Source organism: Danio rerio, chromosome 13, assembly GCF_052040795.2.
Source record: "Danio rerio strain M-AB ecotype USA chromosome 13, GRCz13ab, whole genome shotgun sequence".
Lineage (NCBI taxonomy): Eukaryota > Metazoa > Chordata > Actinopteri > Cypriniformes > Danionidae > Danio > Danio rerio.
The window spans coordinates 25,346,095-25,363,526 of NC_141033.1; the positions used below are offsets into that span (position 1 = coordinate 25,346,095).

The window sequence follows — 17,432 nt, forward strand, 5'->3', positions numbered from 1 at the left end:
ACGGTAAAACAAAGGCAAATCAAATTAAACTCATGGCAGTCCGATATGGCTGTATATCAGCACTGGTGGGAGAGTTGCCTGAGTGCTGAGTGCCTTAGTGTCCAACCAGGGAATATATACAGCCATATCGCACTGCTAAGAGTGCAATATTACATTTATACAACGGTCTGATAATCATGTATATAAAAAAGAAAATCTAAAGAGAGTCTTAAAACCCTTTTGTATTTCTTTTGTATTTTCTTCCGCCATTCCTTCAAATCTGCAGCTGGTGTCAGAACAGCAGAAGCCGTTGCTTAAAAATGTCAAAACATCACTTTGTAGTTAGTATTTGAATGACTCTCTAGCGTGATGTCTAAAGTGATGACAAAACAGGTTATTTTGCTCACATTTTAAGATTATAAGGCTGATCGTCATGAAATGCCATCAGTCTACAGAGATTTTCCAGTATTTCTGTTGCAATCGGGAGATCAGAATAATTAACCCCCAAAAAAAGCCAAAGCAGCACAAACAATACCAGATTATTGTTGTATTTGCCATAAGAAAAAACGCTAAACACATGCAGACTTTTCATCTTTCTTGCTTTTTACTAAACTAATCTGCAGTAACAAAAACAGGAGACTCATACAGTAAAAATAAACAGATGGCCAACCAAAGAGAACTCAGGGTTAAACAAAGAGTGGCCAACATAAAATACACACAATGCTGATATGAGAGTCCCATCTCACACTCAATACACTATATGGAAGTTAAGCACTACAACATACAAAAGAGAGAGATCGACTCAGAATGTCACTTGCCTGTTAAAATAATGATTTCATTAGCTATAGTTAGAAATTACGAGTTTTTCTCCTCTAAATTCGCATTATCCGATCTCTGTTGCCATCTTGTGGATGGACAACGTCAACCATCTTTGCTTTGCTCAATGACAGGCTAATGGCTGCTGACACGCTGTATCTCTGAAATTATAAATATTTGAAATAGGAAGTGTCCTTTTAAATAATCGAAACAACTTCATTCTCACCTAAAAAAGCCTCAACAGTACATTATGTTGACCAACGGGTGCAATATAAGTCAATCTGTAGTGAGTTTATTGATCTGCTGTCACTCTATGTGGGGGAGGAGTAATACAGAAGAGTGAAGAAGCTTTACAAGCTCTGATATTGCAGAATTTAACACAGCTATCAGCCAATCAGATTCAAGAACCAGACAGAATTGTTACTGGTTGCTGTTAGTTAACATTACTTATATAAATGTTTTAATCATTTAAAATAGAATCTGATCACCTATTCTTTTATATATTTGATTAAGTGCTGGTCATAATGAGCATGTCGTTTCATTTTTACAGAAATAGACGTTACAACTATTTATCTATTTCATCTTTATTTTGACATTTTCTTCCACAAAGGTTATTTGAAAAATTAAAGTAGACAGCCCGGACGGGGTGCAAAATGATCAGTAGATGTCTTTTTCTCTCAAAACTTGTAAATTGATATTTCACTGTAGGCTTGCCCCCATCCTGTTTTACTGCCTTCAGAATGAGCACATACACCCCCAATGCTTTAAAATCTCACAAATATCCTGTGAAGCTCAAATAAATAGCCGCAGTGTCATGGTGAGTTTATTGGCTTACTTGTTTAAAAGCAGCGTGTGCACAAACACACAAAAAAAATTGAATGCTAAAAAAGAGAACAAAAAATAATCATTCAAACAACAGTGAAAGACTGGCACTGAAGGTGGTTTAAAGAGAAAATAATCCCTTCAACAATGGAACAGAAACAGAACGTGCTAAAGCTTTTCCATTCGACCACCACCGGGTGAGAAATGATTACTAGAAACTGACTGGTCTTGCAGGCACAGTTCTAGTTTGCTTCAAAGTCCAACAGGAGCTTGTTGATAAAAATAAAAAAAAGCTGTAATATTTCTGCACTTATTTGAGCACTGCTTAAACAGTGTGCTGTAATTACTCGTACTACACAGCTGCATGCAGAATCTCATTCTCATGCGCTTCAGTGCAGCTTGGAGACACTAGGTTCACAGAGTGAGTTGCCAATGAAATGTCTGTGCATTGAAAGGTTTCACAAACATGCCTGCTGGGTGCCTAACAAATAAATCACAAGCCTTCCTACAGTGCCTACATCCTCAACACCGGAGGAACTTTTTAAGCATCACTGTATTGTCAGTGCTGGAATAGACTATTCAATGAGGGTCTTTATGTCATTCACTTAACTTAATAAATACCCAAAGGCATTATAAACCTAAAAGTTTTTCTAAGCAAATGGGTGGTTTTTAGTGCGCTATAAAGTTGAAGACAATATTATTAGCCCTCCAGTAAAATTGTCATTTTATTTTTGCCAATAGATGCTTAACAGAGACTGGAAACGTTTCACATCATCTAATAGTGCAATTTGAAGACTTGGGACAATTAAGTTAACCAGCTAAGCAACTGTACAACGGTAATTTGTTTATTAATCAGTCAAAAAACTATTTCTTAAGGTTGCTAATAATATTGACTGTAAAGGCACCAAGAAATTAAAACTAATCATATGACTTTGTTAGCTCAAATTGACAGTTTTGTGGTGGACAGTTTATCTGTGCATGTCATTAAGAAAAAATAATAGTTTTTATTATTTAAAATTATCAGATTACATGATTTTTAGGTAATGGGCATGGCTAACATACTTACGACGCTGGTTCAACTATCAGTTTTGACAACAAACATAAATGGTGAGCAGGAGGAGTCTATTAGGTTGTATTAACTCTCCTACAACCCTTTTCCTGTTCTTATTGAATGAAATGCCTACTTTACTACATTCAATCAGCCTGCAGTAGAATAAACAGGCCACGCCCACTATTTCCTTAATTAAAATTCCGTTTCTCTTGGAACTGTATCACAATACGGAAGAAAAAAAAAAACGTTACAGCTTCCAGCTCATTGGAACTTTAACATTAATATTAATATTTGTTAATTTAGTTTCAATCCAGTCAAACTAAAAACATGGTATATGCAGGAGTCCTAAAGGTAATTTCAATAACTTTTTAAGACTTATAAAAAATAAGAAATATTTTAAGACCTCATCACCACTTCAAGTTCTAATTAGTATCTAACCTTTAACTTAATAAACAGTTGTTAATAAGCAGTTGTGGATAAATAAATCAATGGAACACAACCATGTAACAGAACTCAGAAGAAACCAAGTCTAACAAAAATAAATGACACGGTTGTTTACAGCAACAGGCTTCAGCCACTGTTTTAACTCTTACATTTTCCCATTTTGCTGTCTGTTTCACTCTGTTTACGCTACATGTTGAGAGCATCACATCACCTTCCCGCGTTTGTCGCAAGTTACACGACATCACCTGGACACTCGAACAAATCATATAGATCGAGCACACTGTTGTTAATATTAGAAGGAAAACAAATATATTTATGCTTTTTCGGATTCAAACACTTTGGACAATGGTTGAACAAAATTTAAGACCTTGTAAAAATGTGATTAAGACTTTAATACCTTTTAAGGGCCTTCCTTTTCTCAAAACTGATTTATTAAATTTTACTTGATAAATCAGTACAACTCAGTATTTTTAGGACACTGTGGACACCCTGAAAAAAATACTTTAAAAAATAGGAAAAATATACCAGTATCTTGTAAAATAACTCGTAAAATATTCATTCAACAGTCATCATGGCAAAGACAAGAGTTATTAGTTATTAGAAATTAGTTATCAAAACTCTTATGTTTAGAAAAGTTGAAAAAAAGAAGTGTTAAACAGCACTAAAGAAAATGCTTCAAAGAATCAAATTTCACAGGTAGGCTACTCATTTTGTCTTCAACTGCATATGTGAATGCATTCCAGCATTGTTATTGTACAATTTTTTATTGTCATTAAAATTAGCCCCATATGGTTACTGGTCTTTGTTTATTTAATCTATGGCATGAAGGGACATTGCCGTAGAAATTGTCAAAACATTAGAGTTGGATTTTAAACAAAATATACATAGATAAAAGTTTACAGATTTTGCATTTAGAAATCAAAAATTTATCTATATGACGAATTAAACACATTTTTTAAAATCAGTTTCTGCATATTTTACAAGAAAATCTTGAACTTAGATTTCACTTAATAAAATCTAACAAAATATATGACAAACTTCAAAAATAACAGCATAGTATCATTTATTACAAAAAATAAAAATAAAATAAAAAATGTAGCCCTTTATTCGATTACTTAATTTGTTAGTTGGTTTTGTTAAAAAATAAATGATTTTGTTTTCAGAAGATGGATTGAATTAATCCAGAAAAAAATTATGAACAAATAAAAAAAGAATACAGAGAAAATATTTCATTTAGCCTCACTTAACTTCTGTGAAAAATATGTAGACAGATCAAAATCACAAATGCCTTCAGAATAATCTTCAAAGCACAGCATATCAATTCTGCAACTTTCATGTGCACCCTGATAGAAATCTCTTACCGTTTTCTGAACAAAGTCCATGATGTTTTTGAAATCAAGGTCATCATAGTAATTCACCATGCCTTTACGGATGTTTTTGTTGAGAATGTCCACTGTCTGTTAGACAAAGGGATGTCAGTATTATTACAGGTAGATTTTTTTGCAACAAAACATCATATGCACAATTTCATAAGATGGGATTTGAAGCTTTTATTCCTTTTGATCTGCCTTTTTGAAAAAACTGCAGTGTCTAAGCAATGGTACAATTAGGTTCTCAAGAAATATTATTAAAATGAAGCTCACAATGATGATGCTAATTATGCTCTGGCATCAAAATTATTTTGTTAATGATTGCTGAAGTGTCAAGAAGCCAAACAAATTGCCACTTCCAGCAGACGACTAGACACAGCCTCATTTCATCACAAAACAGTCTTGACCCAAATCATATAACACCGCTCACCCAATTATCCTTTTTACATTAGCATGGATCACACATTAACCAACTGACATCACAAAGAAACTGACAACAATTATTCTTGCATTTCACAGCTAATAATTATAAAACACTGAGATTACGGTGTAAGTGTATTTGAAACAATCAAACAAAAGGATGAAGTTTATAAAGTTAAATTAAAATTAAATAAAAGAAGTACAATGATTGTACCTGGTTCTTAAAAATCAGAGCAACAATCCCACCGACGAGCTCCAAAACGAGACAGAGAGCCAGCATGTAAAGAAACTGCAAGACAAGAGTAAACAGTGGTTCTCAAGTGAAACAGACATATTAATGAAACACAACAGTCACACACCTCCATTTCTGCCCTACATGGGCAGCGAGCCCATCTATGTGTGTGTGTGTGTGTGTGTGTGTGTGCGTGTGTGTGTGTGTGTATAGCACTCGCTGACATTTTCACAAAGGCAGACGAACCACTGAATACAAATAGCTCATAATATGATTCAATTCCTATCATCTTGTTTTCTTGCTAGTGTGCGGTTTTGGAAGGCACGTCAACAGAGATTGGAAAACAAGAAGTTTTCTCCACGTGACAAACTTTTCACTTTCTGTTTGAAACAGGATGTACTTTTAGTGATTTTCTCAGCCATACTGAATAGTATAGCAAGTGTCTGATACACTTTAACAGACATCTGCACCAGACACTTTCTAAAAAACACTCTATATCTATTTGAAAACATTGTGCAATTCTGAGTGTGCCTCACACAGGTGAGTGGGCTTGACAAACCATCCGTGAAAACATTATTTCTCCATATGCACTGGACACTTACCTTAAACTCCACCATACAAGGACTCAATAAGGAAAATCATGTTTACTTATGAATATACCACTCATGATGCACTACTTGTTTTCATCAACCTTAAATACCTCTTTTGCACAATATCTTCCACAATATTGTTATGTCTTGTAAAAGTATTTGTATAGTCTGGCTTAGGTTATGTGTTTTTTTAAGTATTTATAGTAGGGCTGGGCGATTTGGCCAAAAAATCTAAATCTCCAAAGATTAGATATGGCTGCAAAGTGGCCGTGGAAGTATAAACCAGCGTCAGGCTAACAAAACAAAGTCATGTGACTCCACATGCAGTAGGGAAAGTAACTGATAAAACTGTCCTGGAGAAAATTTTGAAAAATTAAAAGGTCTGAATCTCGATTTCAATTAATCGCCCAGCCCAAATTCATAGTATTTCTATAGTTAGATTACCACTCTGGTATATTAGTTATGTATAGATTTTACATAGCTCTTACGTCCAGTGTTGTATTCATATTTATGATTATGTTTATTTATGTAGCACTGTGCCATGACATTTCGTTCCACAATATGTCCAGGCATGTGGCGGAATGTCAATAAAGCTCAACTTGACGAACAATCCTGCTTTCTGGTGCTAGCCTTGTTTTCACCAGGTGATCCATATATGCAAACTAAAAGCAATTATGTTTATATTGGGTCTGATTGGTATTCCAGAAAACTGCCTGCGAAGCTCCTGTTAATTCTGCATCAGGTGATCTGGTGTTTGACTCACTGAGCGTGATAACACATGCATACCAAATACACACTGGGAACACAAAAACGTGTTAGCGATAATTTATTATTTAACTGGATTATTCCATTGTAGGCAAGTCAAACAGTAGTCTGACCCTGAGTATTCTATTTACAGTGTGTGAGTTATGATGTTAAACAAAGCTTTCAAAAGCTCAAGGTAAAGCACAATGTCAACAGGAAACTACAGACTGATATTTTCCTCTTAATTACAAATGCACTTCTGTTAGACATTTGACTGTACAAGATAAGAACTTTTTCTTTTTTGCAGAAAAACACATTTGCTGTGGCTGCATGTGCTGATATCAGTGTTTTCCCCACCATTATATTAGGGCCGGACCCTAATGACTTGTGGGAGTGTAATGCGCTCGGTTGCAGCAGCTAAAATATATACAGATGTGATGGCGGCATTGTTTAATTTAATGGCACGATCCGTGCGAGTGATGCATTCTTTGTTGCAAGTGCAGCCATTGTATCTCCAGTGCTTTGAGCTCCAGTGAAGGAGCGTTCTCCCCCATAAAGCGTCTCATCCAACCTGACTTCACCCGGAAGCTCCCCAAATTTATACCAGCTCTGTGATCCCCAAAATTAGTAAAAATACTCAGAAATCATGGCGACGAAACTGAATGAGCAAGACAACAGATTGTAAGAGTCACAGTAATGTTCTAAGCATTAAATTTTTTTCGATTAAATGAACAGAGCAGTAAAGATATTGCGAGTGCAAATCCCTCTATCTCTGAGTGATCTGCTGTCATTAGTTGGAGAGCAGCAAAATATTTGAATGGTCCTGCATGTATTTAGGCCTTTTTACATATATAACAACTGAAAGATCTGTTTTGACAATATTGCAAGTTCACAAAAAGCTGGCTGGAACTATAAGATAAATAAAACTTTATTTTTTAACATGGATATTTAATAATATAAATTATTGTAATACACTCATTGCTATAAACAGTAGTTTATAGACCTCTTTCCTTTTAGCAAAGAAGTATTAGATTTATAGGTGTGCATTTTAATTCTTACGCATTAAACATACACTCCAAACTTGTTCTTGATTAAGTTATGTTGAATAATTCTTTCTTAATTTGCAGAGTTTTCAAACTGCATTGTAATTTTTCATAACAATTTTTATATCTGTGTTATATTATTTTCTGTGGCGATTCATTCTACTGTGGTGACCCCGATAAATAAGGGACTAAGCCAGAGTAAAATGAATGGATGAAGTATTTTATGTAAAGCTGCTTCTGTCCATGACACGTTCACACCCGGTTTTAAGATGGTTATAAGAGACGCGTTTAAGGTATAATATGCAGCATCCTTCATTCATTCTCTTAGGTAAGACAAGATCTTCTCTTAAGGTTTATACTTGGAGGGAAAATGTGCTCAATGCATTATAAAGCTTGAAGCATTAGAACCTGTGCTTAATATCATCCCTAGCTTTGACCCAACTTGGCTGTCAGAGCAGCAATACTGCCCTTGGCTGTACAAAACTGATCTTAGTAAGTCAGTAAACACATCCTTAGGAAAAAGAAGTATATTTAAGTGAAGGTCAAGAATAAAAGAATGCTTTATTTAGTAAGTAATTAAGTCCAAGATACACTGCAGTGACAAAAGCTGCACACTTTGTGGATAAAAAAAGATATAAAAGTAAATGTAAATGTAAATGTTTAGCTTGTTTATTATTTGTACAGTTGAAATAATTGTTGTTTTTCACTGCAGTCAATAAAAGAAACAAATTAAAACCATAACTCCTTGTGTCGGTGTCAGTCTGAACAGCAGCGTCACGCCACGCCCTGTTAAGAATGTGGAAGTAAATACACTCATTCATAAAGTTTCATCAGTGCTTTTTTTTCTTTTATTCCAACTGATAAATGCCTCCTTTCTTTATGAATAATGTAACTTTTTTAATGAACAGCTTTTATTAAGACAATATGAAGTCTTAATAATACTGTATAGTTTCTAGTACTGCCCCTCCTTCAATACAAATGAAAATATGTAGAATTTTTTTATCATATAAATATTTTCAGGGAAGACTAAAACAACACTGGACATTGACTTTCACTGTATAGAAAAAACTAAAATATTATTTTGCGTTTTGTCAAAGAAAGAACCACATTGGCCTGTTTGCTACTTTCAAAGAGTATACTTTTTAACAATAATATGTTAAGTGTATTTGCAGCAAAACACAAAACTGTTTATATAATAAATAATTTGCTAAAGTAGAGCATTTGTTATATAGAGGACACTACTGTGCAAGAGTCTGATGGAAAAGAAAACTTACCACTTTGAGAAGGCACAAGTTGTCTCTGAGAGATGCCAGAACCCCGATGAAGGAAACAATAAACATGATGATACCAAGCACAATGAGGATGATGGCAGGAGCCAGAAACACTCCTTCCAATGTTTTGTATCGTTGCCTCTCCACCTCGGCATAAATACCGATGGCCAATATAAAGCCCCCGATCAACTAAAACAAAACGAAAATACATCAGATAATTTGCATTTAATGTCAAATTTGATTGCATAAGAATAGATCAACAACATAACACAGCATGTGAATTATGCTTAAGAGTCTCAAAAGGCCTAAGAAAGATGGATATTATTGAATTTAAGGGTATATTTTTCATAATATTTAAATACATAAAGCTAAGAAGAACTTCTGTGACTTCCTGAGATAATGTATTCTAACCTTGAATCTTAATGGCTTCCTTCTGTGCTGAGTGTGATTTCCATTTGGAAATATTCTACATGATTATCATACTCTACCAATTGGAGCTGTACTTGTCTAATTAAAACGTTTAAGTATGTGGTGTGAACCCCAAAGCATTTCTGTGTCACAATTGGAGTAGAAGAAAGTAAAAGCAGAAGAATTCAACGTCGGATAAGTACAGCACACAGGAACGCACCGCAAACGCAGCTCTGTAACCCAGAGAAATAAACACTGAGCTCCAGTGACATGGCTTAATGGCATAATCAAATAATAACCATCAAAACGCTGGCCTGGTAATTGGAGTAAAACCACTCTTTGCCTGTTAAATCCATGTGTGTGCGTGTGTGTGTGTGTGTGTGTGTGTGTGTGTGTGTGTGTGTGTGTGTGTGTGTGTGTGTGTGTGTGTGTGTGTCTCTGTGTGCATATAGGCTTTGCAACACATTTGTTGTGCTAATGCTTTCCTTCTGTTCCTAGACTTGCTTTTTCATTCACACCATACCAGAATGTTGTCTGGATGGATGAGGTGTAATACATTTCCTAAAATGAGCAGAGGCATAAACGGCATCTATCAGGGGTGTTTCTCCCACACACTCCAAAAGGCATTTCACAGCGATTTGATAGAAAAAAAACATTTTGGTTCCCAAAAAATGTTTCCATGAATAATTCTAAAAAGTAGCATTTCACTGTTAGCGTTTTTCCACCATATACAATATGTAGTGAAATGGAAAGGATCAGCCCAGACTTATTCGATAAAATGTGCCTCAGCTTACATTTTTTGCAAAATGAAAATTATCTTGCTCATTTCTTCACACACCCCTTGCTGCAGCCTGTGACGAAACGTGTGTCAATGTCATGTACTGTATGTCGTCATCAAGTATGTGTTAGAACGCTATATGTTACGGATGTGCTAGCAGTATTTTGATTTAATGAATGAATGCGGGTGAAGTGGTGGCGCAGTGGGTAGCACGTTCGCCTCACAGCAAGAAGGTCGCAGGTTCAAGCCAGTTGGCATTTCTGTGTGGAGTTTGCATGTTCTCACCATGTTCGTGTGAGTTTCCTCCGGATTCTCCGGTTTCCCCCACAAGTCTAAAGATATGTGCGGTAAAGTTGCATTGGGTAAGCTAAAATTGACCGTGTGAGTGAGTGTGTGTGGATGTTTCCAGTGATGGGTTGCAGCTGGAAGGGCATCTGCTGCGTAAAAAAACATGCACTGGATAAGTTGGCAGTTCATTCTGCTGTGGCGACCCCAGATTAATAAAGGCACTAAGCCGAAAAGAAAATGAATGAATGAATGAATGCACGTGAACGGTTATGTCCATTTCATTTATTACATCGACGTGCATGTGCAAGTGTCTGTCACAAGAAAGAAACTATAATTATTCATATTATTTATTAAATTACACATTAAAAAACATTGCATGTGATTAACGTCTACACCTACCCCAACCCTAAAACCAACCATTACAGTAAGCATTTGGGTTACAACCATATACATTATAATAGAGGTCTATGGTAGCAAGTTGCGACATCATCTTTTTTTTTTTTTACAGTGGCTGGTATCAAGCTTTTTGGTTCATTACTGCCACCTTCAGCTCCAGGAAGTGAATTTACAGACTAAAGTAATGAGCACCACTTGACATACCTGCCAACACCTCAGTTTTTCCCGGAAGTCTCCCATATTTCAGACCCATCTCCCATATTGTTCTGTCTCCCGGAAAACTCTTATTGGCAGGTATGCTACTTGAGTTTGTACTTCATTTGGATTTTTTTCTTTTACTACATGACAATTTGGAACAATTTAATTTTGGACGCATCTCATTGTGCATGCGCACTTCAGTGTGCATGATGTAGTGTATACATGACATCACTTTGCTACAGGCTGCAGCAAGGACTGCATTTCGTTGTACGTTTCAAATTACAAAACCACTAGAGGACGCTGTATAAATCTTTATGAATCAGAAATATGGCCTTAGGGTACGCTTTGTTATACGTTTTAGATACACATCCTTCTTGTACGCCTTCAGGAGAAAGCAGAAATTGTAGTACAGATCACCTAGCAAGCCACTGATGTAAACCCTTTCCTAAACCAAAAAAATAGTATGACCACATTGTTTTGCCTTGATTTTACATTGCTTTAATCCTTTTTAAAACTGTGCTTCCCTGGAGCATGCACTCTGCATCACAGTCCAACACCGAACAGACATATTCAATTTCAAATCTTAGAAACTATTGCATTTTTTTTGTGCAAACTAAGCATTTTTAGAACAGTACACACATTTCTGCTGTGCAAAAAAGCTTTGGTGGACATGTAAACTTATTCTTTGCTAATATATTTCTGTAAATATCTTTCCCAGTGATGGGTTGCAGCTGGAAGAACATCTGCTAAGTATAACATATGCTGTATAAGTTGACGCATCATTCCGCTGTGGCAACCCCAGATTAATAAACGGACTAAGCCGAAAAGAAAATAAATGAATTTTTCGGTTAATATCAGTAGTGTGAAAAGGAACAAACATTGTTGGCATCAAACTGCCCCATAGCATTCATTTTATCTAGAAAACTGCAGTTAAACATATAAGTACGTTTTCTACAGTGTCACAACAATGTAGGCTAAAGTACATATTTCCAATGAACCGGTGTTGCTGCCAGCAATTAGATGAGGAAGTAACTAACAGTGCATGAACATTAATAAACTCAAATAGAGAGCAAATAGCGTTTTTCCTAAAATGGCACTTCAGTTTATCAGTGGCATTGGCGGGTTCAGTTTCAGACATAGGCAGCTAAATTGTACAGTGAACATGAGTGGGTGTAAACAGGTCAGACTGGTGGAAACAAATGGACTAATTACAGAGTAAATGACTCCCACTCAGACCACTTTTAGTCTCATCGAGATTAAAACAAACATGACACATGAAATGATCTGTTTTTTTAGTGACAGAACACTTAATTTCTGCTATCATTAGTTTACACAGGGTTTGCTTTTTGTCCTTTTTAGGAAATTCATATTTGACTCTTCACTTGAAACTTCAGTAATACAAACAACACAACAACAATGGTATGTTTAAAAGAAAACCACAATAATTAATATATATTTTAAATATTATACATGTACAGGTACAAGTTATCGTTTTTAATGGTTGCTACATAGATACTGTATCTATGATGTCTGCATGCTGGTAATAGTTGGATACATTGAAAATAAAAATAGCATTGGATTTTTCACTTTTTTGTGCATTCTTAAAAATTACCAAAGCATACGTGGATCATTGGAGTACTTCTATATTCTCTTGGATGCATGATTGTCATAGTAACTTTTGTGATTTTTACGAACCAAATGTTTCCTGTACTGTATCCTAGTTAAACAAGCAACCCAGAACTGCATTATAAAGCAAAAGCATAAGCCACTTGTTTCTTTGTGAAAGTGAAATAATGTAAAAAGACCATCACATGCCACAGGTAAGAATTTACTTACAGTTATGACTGCTGTCCATTATCCTATTCACGCTTAACAACCCCAGCTAAGGAAGGTGCTAAACTAATGTTATCACTGAAAATGTGTAATGAACTGTATCCTAAAGGGAGATGTAAGGATAGACTGGAAGAAAAACAGAAACAAATGCCTTTTGTTTACATAAATCCCTCTATAAAATTCCAAAAGCCTCCTGGGAAATTGGTTGAAAAGCCTCAACACGAGTTATGACCTTTGGCTGACTATTAAGCCTAAAATCATAAAGGCTGATTGAACACAACCTTATTTCAGCATCTGATTTTCTGGAGCTGAAGCTTGTTTATTTGAGTGATCAAAACTATTTTACAATCTATATTTATTTATGTTAATCTATGTCAAACCATATTGCCAAAATTGTTAGTTCACCTCCAAAAATTTAAAATCTCACCATTTACTCATCCTCAAGTGGTTCCAGACCTTTATAAGTTTCTTTATTCTGATAAAAAACAAAAAATATATTCAATAGTTACAGGTTTTCAGCTTTATTTATAATATCTACTTTTGTGTTCAACAGAAAAAAGTAAAAGCAAAGTAAATGAGGATAGAATTTTGAGTTCTGTGTAAACTATCCCTTTCAGCATTTTTATTAGTTAATATAAAAAATATATATAGGGATGTAACAATTCACCATTAGCCGGTTGAAAATCAATTCAAATATGTGACAATTCAAACCGGTAGAAATTTTGAACAAATAGCGAAAAAACATTTTTTAAAAGAGGAGGTGCTGTGTTCATAGGTGCAAACTCGCTTTACCTGCATATCAGCAGTGAGAAAGAGGCAGACCGGCAGAGTAAAACGATAGCGGTAAGTTGCGCTTCACAAAACACAAACTGTGTGCAAATACTGCAAAAAGACACTAACAGAACAACAAATATGATGCAGAAAAACTGTCAGCACAGTGAAAACCTACTGTTACAGACGTGACGTCTATATGCAAAAAAAACTATTAATAAGCCAAACTAAGTGGACTGCAAGATTTCAGCATTGAAATTTAAACCACACTAATCTGAACAAAACTGAACTGAACTGACTGAAACTGGATTGACACAGTTTCACTTTACTAGAATTTCTATGTTAAACTGCTTTGACACAGTGTACATTGTAAAAGTGCTATAGAAATAAACATGAATTGAATTTGATTGAATTTGCAGTTTTGCTGTCTCCGATGAGTGCTACAATACAGAGATCACACGGTGCATCAGTGTTTTCATAACGAAAGTGTGAAGATGTTTTTCAGCCTGAAAGAGAAAGTTGTTCTGTTACAGAAGCAGATTTTAGATTATTTTCACCCTCTCTTTTTCAAATTATTTAATGTATATTTTATTAGTTTGCTTATTATTATTATTAAATATTTAAAAATGTTAAAGATGATCTCTTAAGTGCATCACTGATACTTATGCTAATTAATTATACAAATAATATTAATTATTCACCTTCATAATCACGTTCAACTCCTGTCTCTATACTACTATATATTTAGTCATTTTATAATCAGTATTTTATGCCAGTGTCCAGTCACCTAGATCAGAAGGCCTATTGACCACCACTGTATGCTCTCTGGTTTAGGAAAGGCATTCCTCTCTACACCAGTCATCTCAGTCCTCAGTGAAAGAGTTCTTTTAATCAGTAGGGGACATTGTAAATGTGCAAAGACCTCAGCTTATGCCAAAAAACATAGATATGCAGATAATCCTTTAAGAAAAATGTAAAATCCTAGCACAGTCACAGTTTTAGTTTGATATATTAATGAGTCTTCTTTAGTTTAGTTTGTATTATTCTTTTTTCTTGTTTGGGAGGAGGGGGATATTTGTTTTTAAAATAGCTATTTAGTTATGACAGAAAATATATTATGTTTTGCAAAAAATTGTGCAGCATTTAAGAAAAAAAATGAAAGGGCTCTTCACCTTAAATTTGTTTCAAATAGTTTTGTTAAAAAAACGTGACTAAATCGTGTATCATAAAATTAGCATTGTAAATTGTACCGAATCATGAGTCAGGTGACTCGTTACATCCCTAAAGATTCTGGCAATACTCAAAATCAATTACATTTAAAACAATTCTAAACCTCCAAAACTGCCATTCATCCAATCAGAAAAGTCGGCACATACACCGTCTTCAAGTCAAGCAATGAAAGATAAAAGACAGCTTGCTTCAGAAAGCCTTCTTTACCAATCAACACAAGTGCACATTAATCAACAGAGATGATCAGAGCACACCATGAGCAGAATATCCATCCACACATAATAATTCACCCTATCAGTATTGTTTGAGGCACGAGCTCCGGGTCTCTTGTGAAATAAGCCCTGATGTGAGCGACAAAAAGTGCATGGTGGTTGGGTCAGCCAGCACTCTCATACTGCTGCCAATATAGGCCACCAAGAGCCCTGGCTGGTGGTATCATGGTCTGAAACAGGGTCCTGTGGGGCCCTTTGTTTATTCTGTCAGCGTGATGATGGGTTCAATGTGTGCAGACCTGCTCTTGACAGAAAACGGGGAGAGAAGCACAATGGTGGAGCCTGCAGCATTTCAAACCTCTGCGTCAACCAGAGCTGCGTTGATACCAGGCTTTAGCACACAATAATCTATTTTAAATGTCAATAACGGATGAGAATAAAGATAGGAGAATGTCAAAGTCACTACGCTATGACAGCAGCTAAAATTTGTGAGTTGCATTTAAAAGAAGCAAACATAATATATTAATGGTTCCACTGTGTAATGTGAATCTAAGTCCAGGTAGTAAGGAATATTAAAAGTGGAAAAAGAGTAATTATTGGTGACAGAAAATAAAACTGAACATTATGGAACAGACATTAAAACTACAAAGTGCAAGGCTTATATAACCCCGAATGACTCTCTGGTTTATTTTTAGTCAGTCACAGGTTGACAGCAGTAACTAAATAAAGAGTATGAGACAACTTGAGAAGTAAAATAACTATAAGTTTTAAATCAAACGCTTGGAAATATTCACTAATGACTGAAAGTACAGTAATGTACAAAGAATTAAAAATTTATATTTTGATCCCTTTCTCAGTAAATTTAGGCAATGTATGTTCGTGCATTTAAACTAAACAGATTTATTAAACAGATATATTTCTTAAAATAATATTTTAGTCACCAAACATATTTAGAAATTGAAAGATAATACAATTGCATTCAAGTAAAATATTACAAAATAAATTACAATCTACAGAACTTCAAATACATTTTACATTTTTTTTTGTTTCTCTTGATTTTTTCTTTATTTTAAATCTCTATTTATTATTTTTCTATAACATATAAATTTATGTGTTTTTGGTTTTCGAGAGTTATTTTGTTAGATAAGCTGGAGATTTAGCTTTAGTACTGACTAATCTAATGTAGATGCACAAATATAATATTGCATAGCTTCCTATTAAAAGTATGAATTTAAAAGATAGATTTGTGAGGGGTGTACTTATATATGCTAAGCACTATATGTAAAAAGAGAGATTGAATTTAGGATATATTGTAGATCTATGAAATATTCTAGAAATATTTCCTAGGATTCTAATGTACAAATCAATCCATAAAAAATAGTAGGACGTTTTAGTAAAGTAATACACAAGTAAAGAAATCACAAGAAAATGTAGTGTACAATTGAAGAGGTTACATGCAAAAACCTCTAAAAGGTTTTTTTTGTTTTTTTCTAAAATGAGTATTTTATCACATGTTTCCTGTGTGTATGTCAGTAATATCACTTTTATTGCAAAGAATAAGTCCTTTTCCTGGTCTTGAAAGTAAAATATCAATATAATTAAGCTGGCAAAACAAATACAACTAACAAACTTACAATACTGACAAGGGTGGGGAGGGGGTCATCATTGGGTAAATTATGAAATATTTATGACTCAATATGAGATGGTCTGAGGTCAAAAACCATGTTTTTTTTTACTAAGGGTATGGCTTTTTAAAACATGACTACTGGTCATCTGATTAGCAAAACAAAATAACCACCAATTTTTAAAATGAGTCAGCTTCAATTTCTATCTAGCCCTTTTAAATGGATCCCATTTATTGCTTTATGCACAAATATTACAACACCATAACAAGTGTCATTTCTGTCTTTCCATTGTATAATTTTAGATTTTCTTAGTATTTTCAACAACAACACTTCTTATTTTATGAAAAAATCGAACAAACATCGTCGTTTATAATATTTGATGTGCTCAAATGAATAACTAACGTTACTCTTCTAAATATATCGATGATTTAATAACAAACTCATAATCCCACAGTACAACAGTATGACTGGAGGAGGGTGGGGTCAGGAGCACTGGAACAGGCTATTTCATGAACCATTTACAGTAACGATATTGAATTATATAAATAAACATAAACGTTATTGCAAAAAAAAAAAAAAAAAACTTTTGATATTCTGCGCTCTTCATTCTCTTTTTTTCCCTGCCTCGCATTTGTTTGTTGACGTAACGTTCGCTTTATGGACCTGCCACATCGATAAACAGCACAGAAAAAAGATAAAAACAATCAAACTCACCCAGAAAATTGTTGCATATCCGATTAACGAGAACTTGAGGAAGAAGTACGAGCACTTCTCGCAATATCGGACTTCACCGGTCATGTTTAAAACTAATATAAGGCACGAACTGCGTTCCTGTAAACACTTCCTGGTTTGTTTCGTATCGTCTACCTGAGAGAGCAGAGATCCATTATCACTCCAGCACCGACATGAAT

At 34.7% G+C, this 17,432-nt stretch overlaps 1 protein-coding gene across 3 annotated transcripts in view; it reads right to left on the reverse strand.

Moving 5' to 3' along the window:
* Window positions 1-17,432, reverse strand: part of tspan15 (tetraspanin 15) — a 35,731-nt gene extending 18,299 nt beyond the window's left edge. For 2 of the 3 annotated variants that reach the window (XR_015504824.1, XR_015504825.1), the window contains exons 1-4: window positions 17,236-17,390; window positions 8,786-8,971; window positions 5,117-5,191; window positions 4,474-4,569 (exon numbers count right to left, since the gene is read on the reverse strand). Coding sequence is in view for 1 of the 3 variants with exons in the window: in NM_001017773.1 (NP_001017773.1) it covers window positions 4,474-4,569; window positions 5,117-5,191; window positions 8,786-8,971; window positions 17,236-17,319 (441 nt within the window). In the remaining 2 variants the exon portion in view is untranslated. 3 annotated transcript variants of the gene reach the window in all.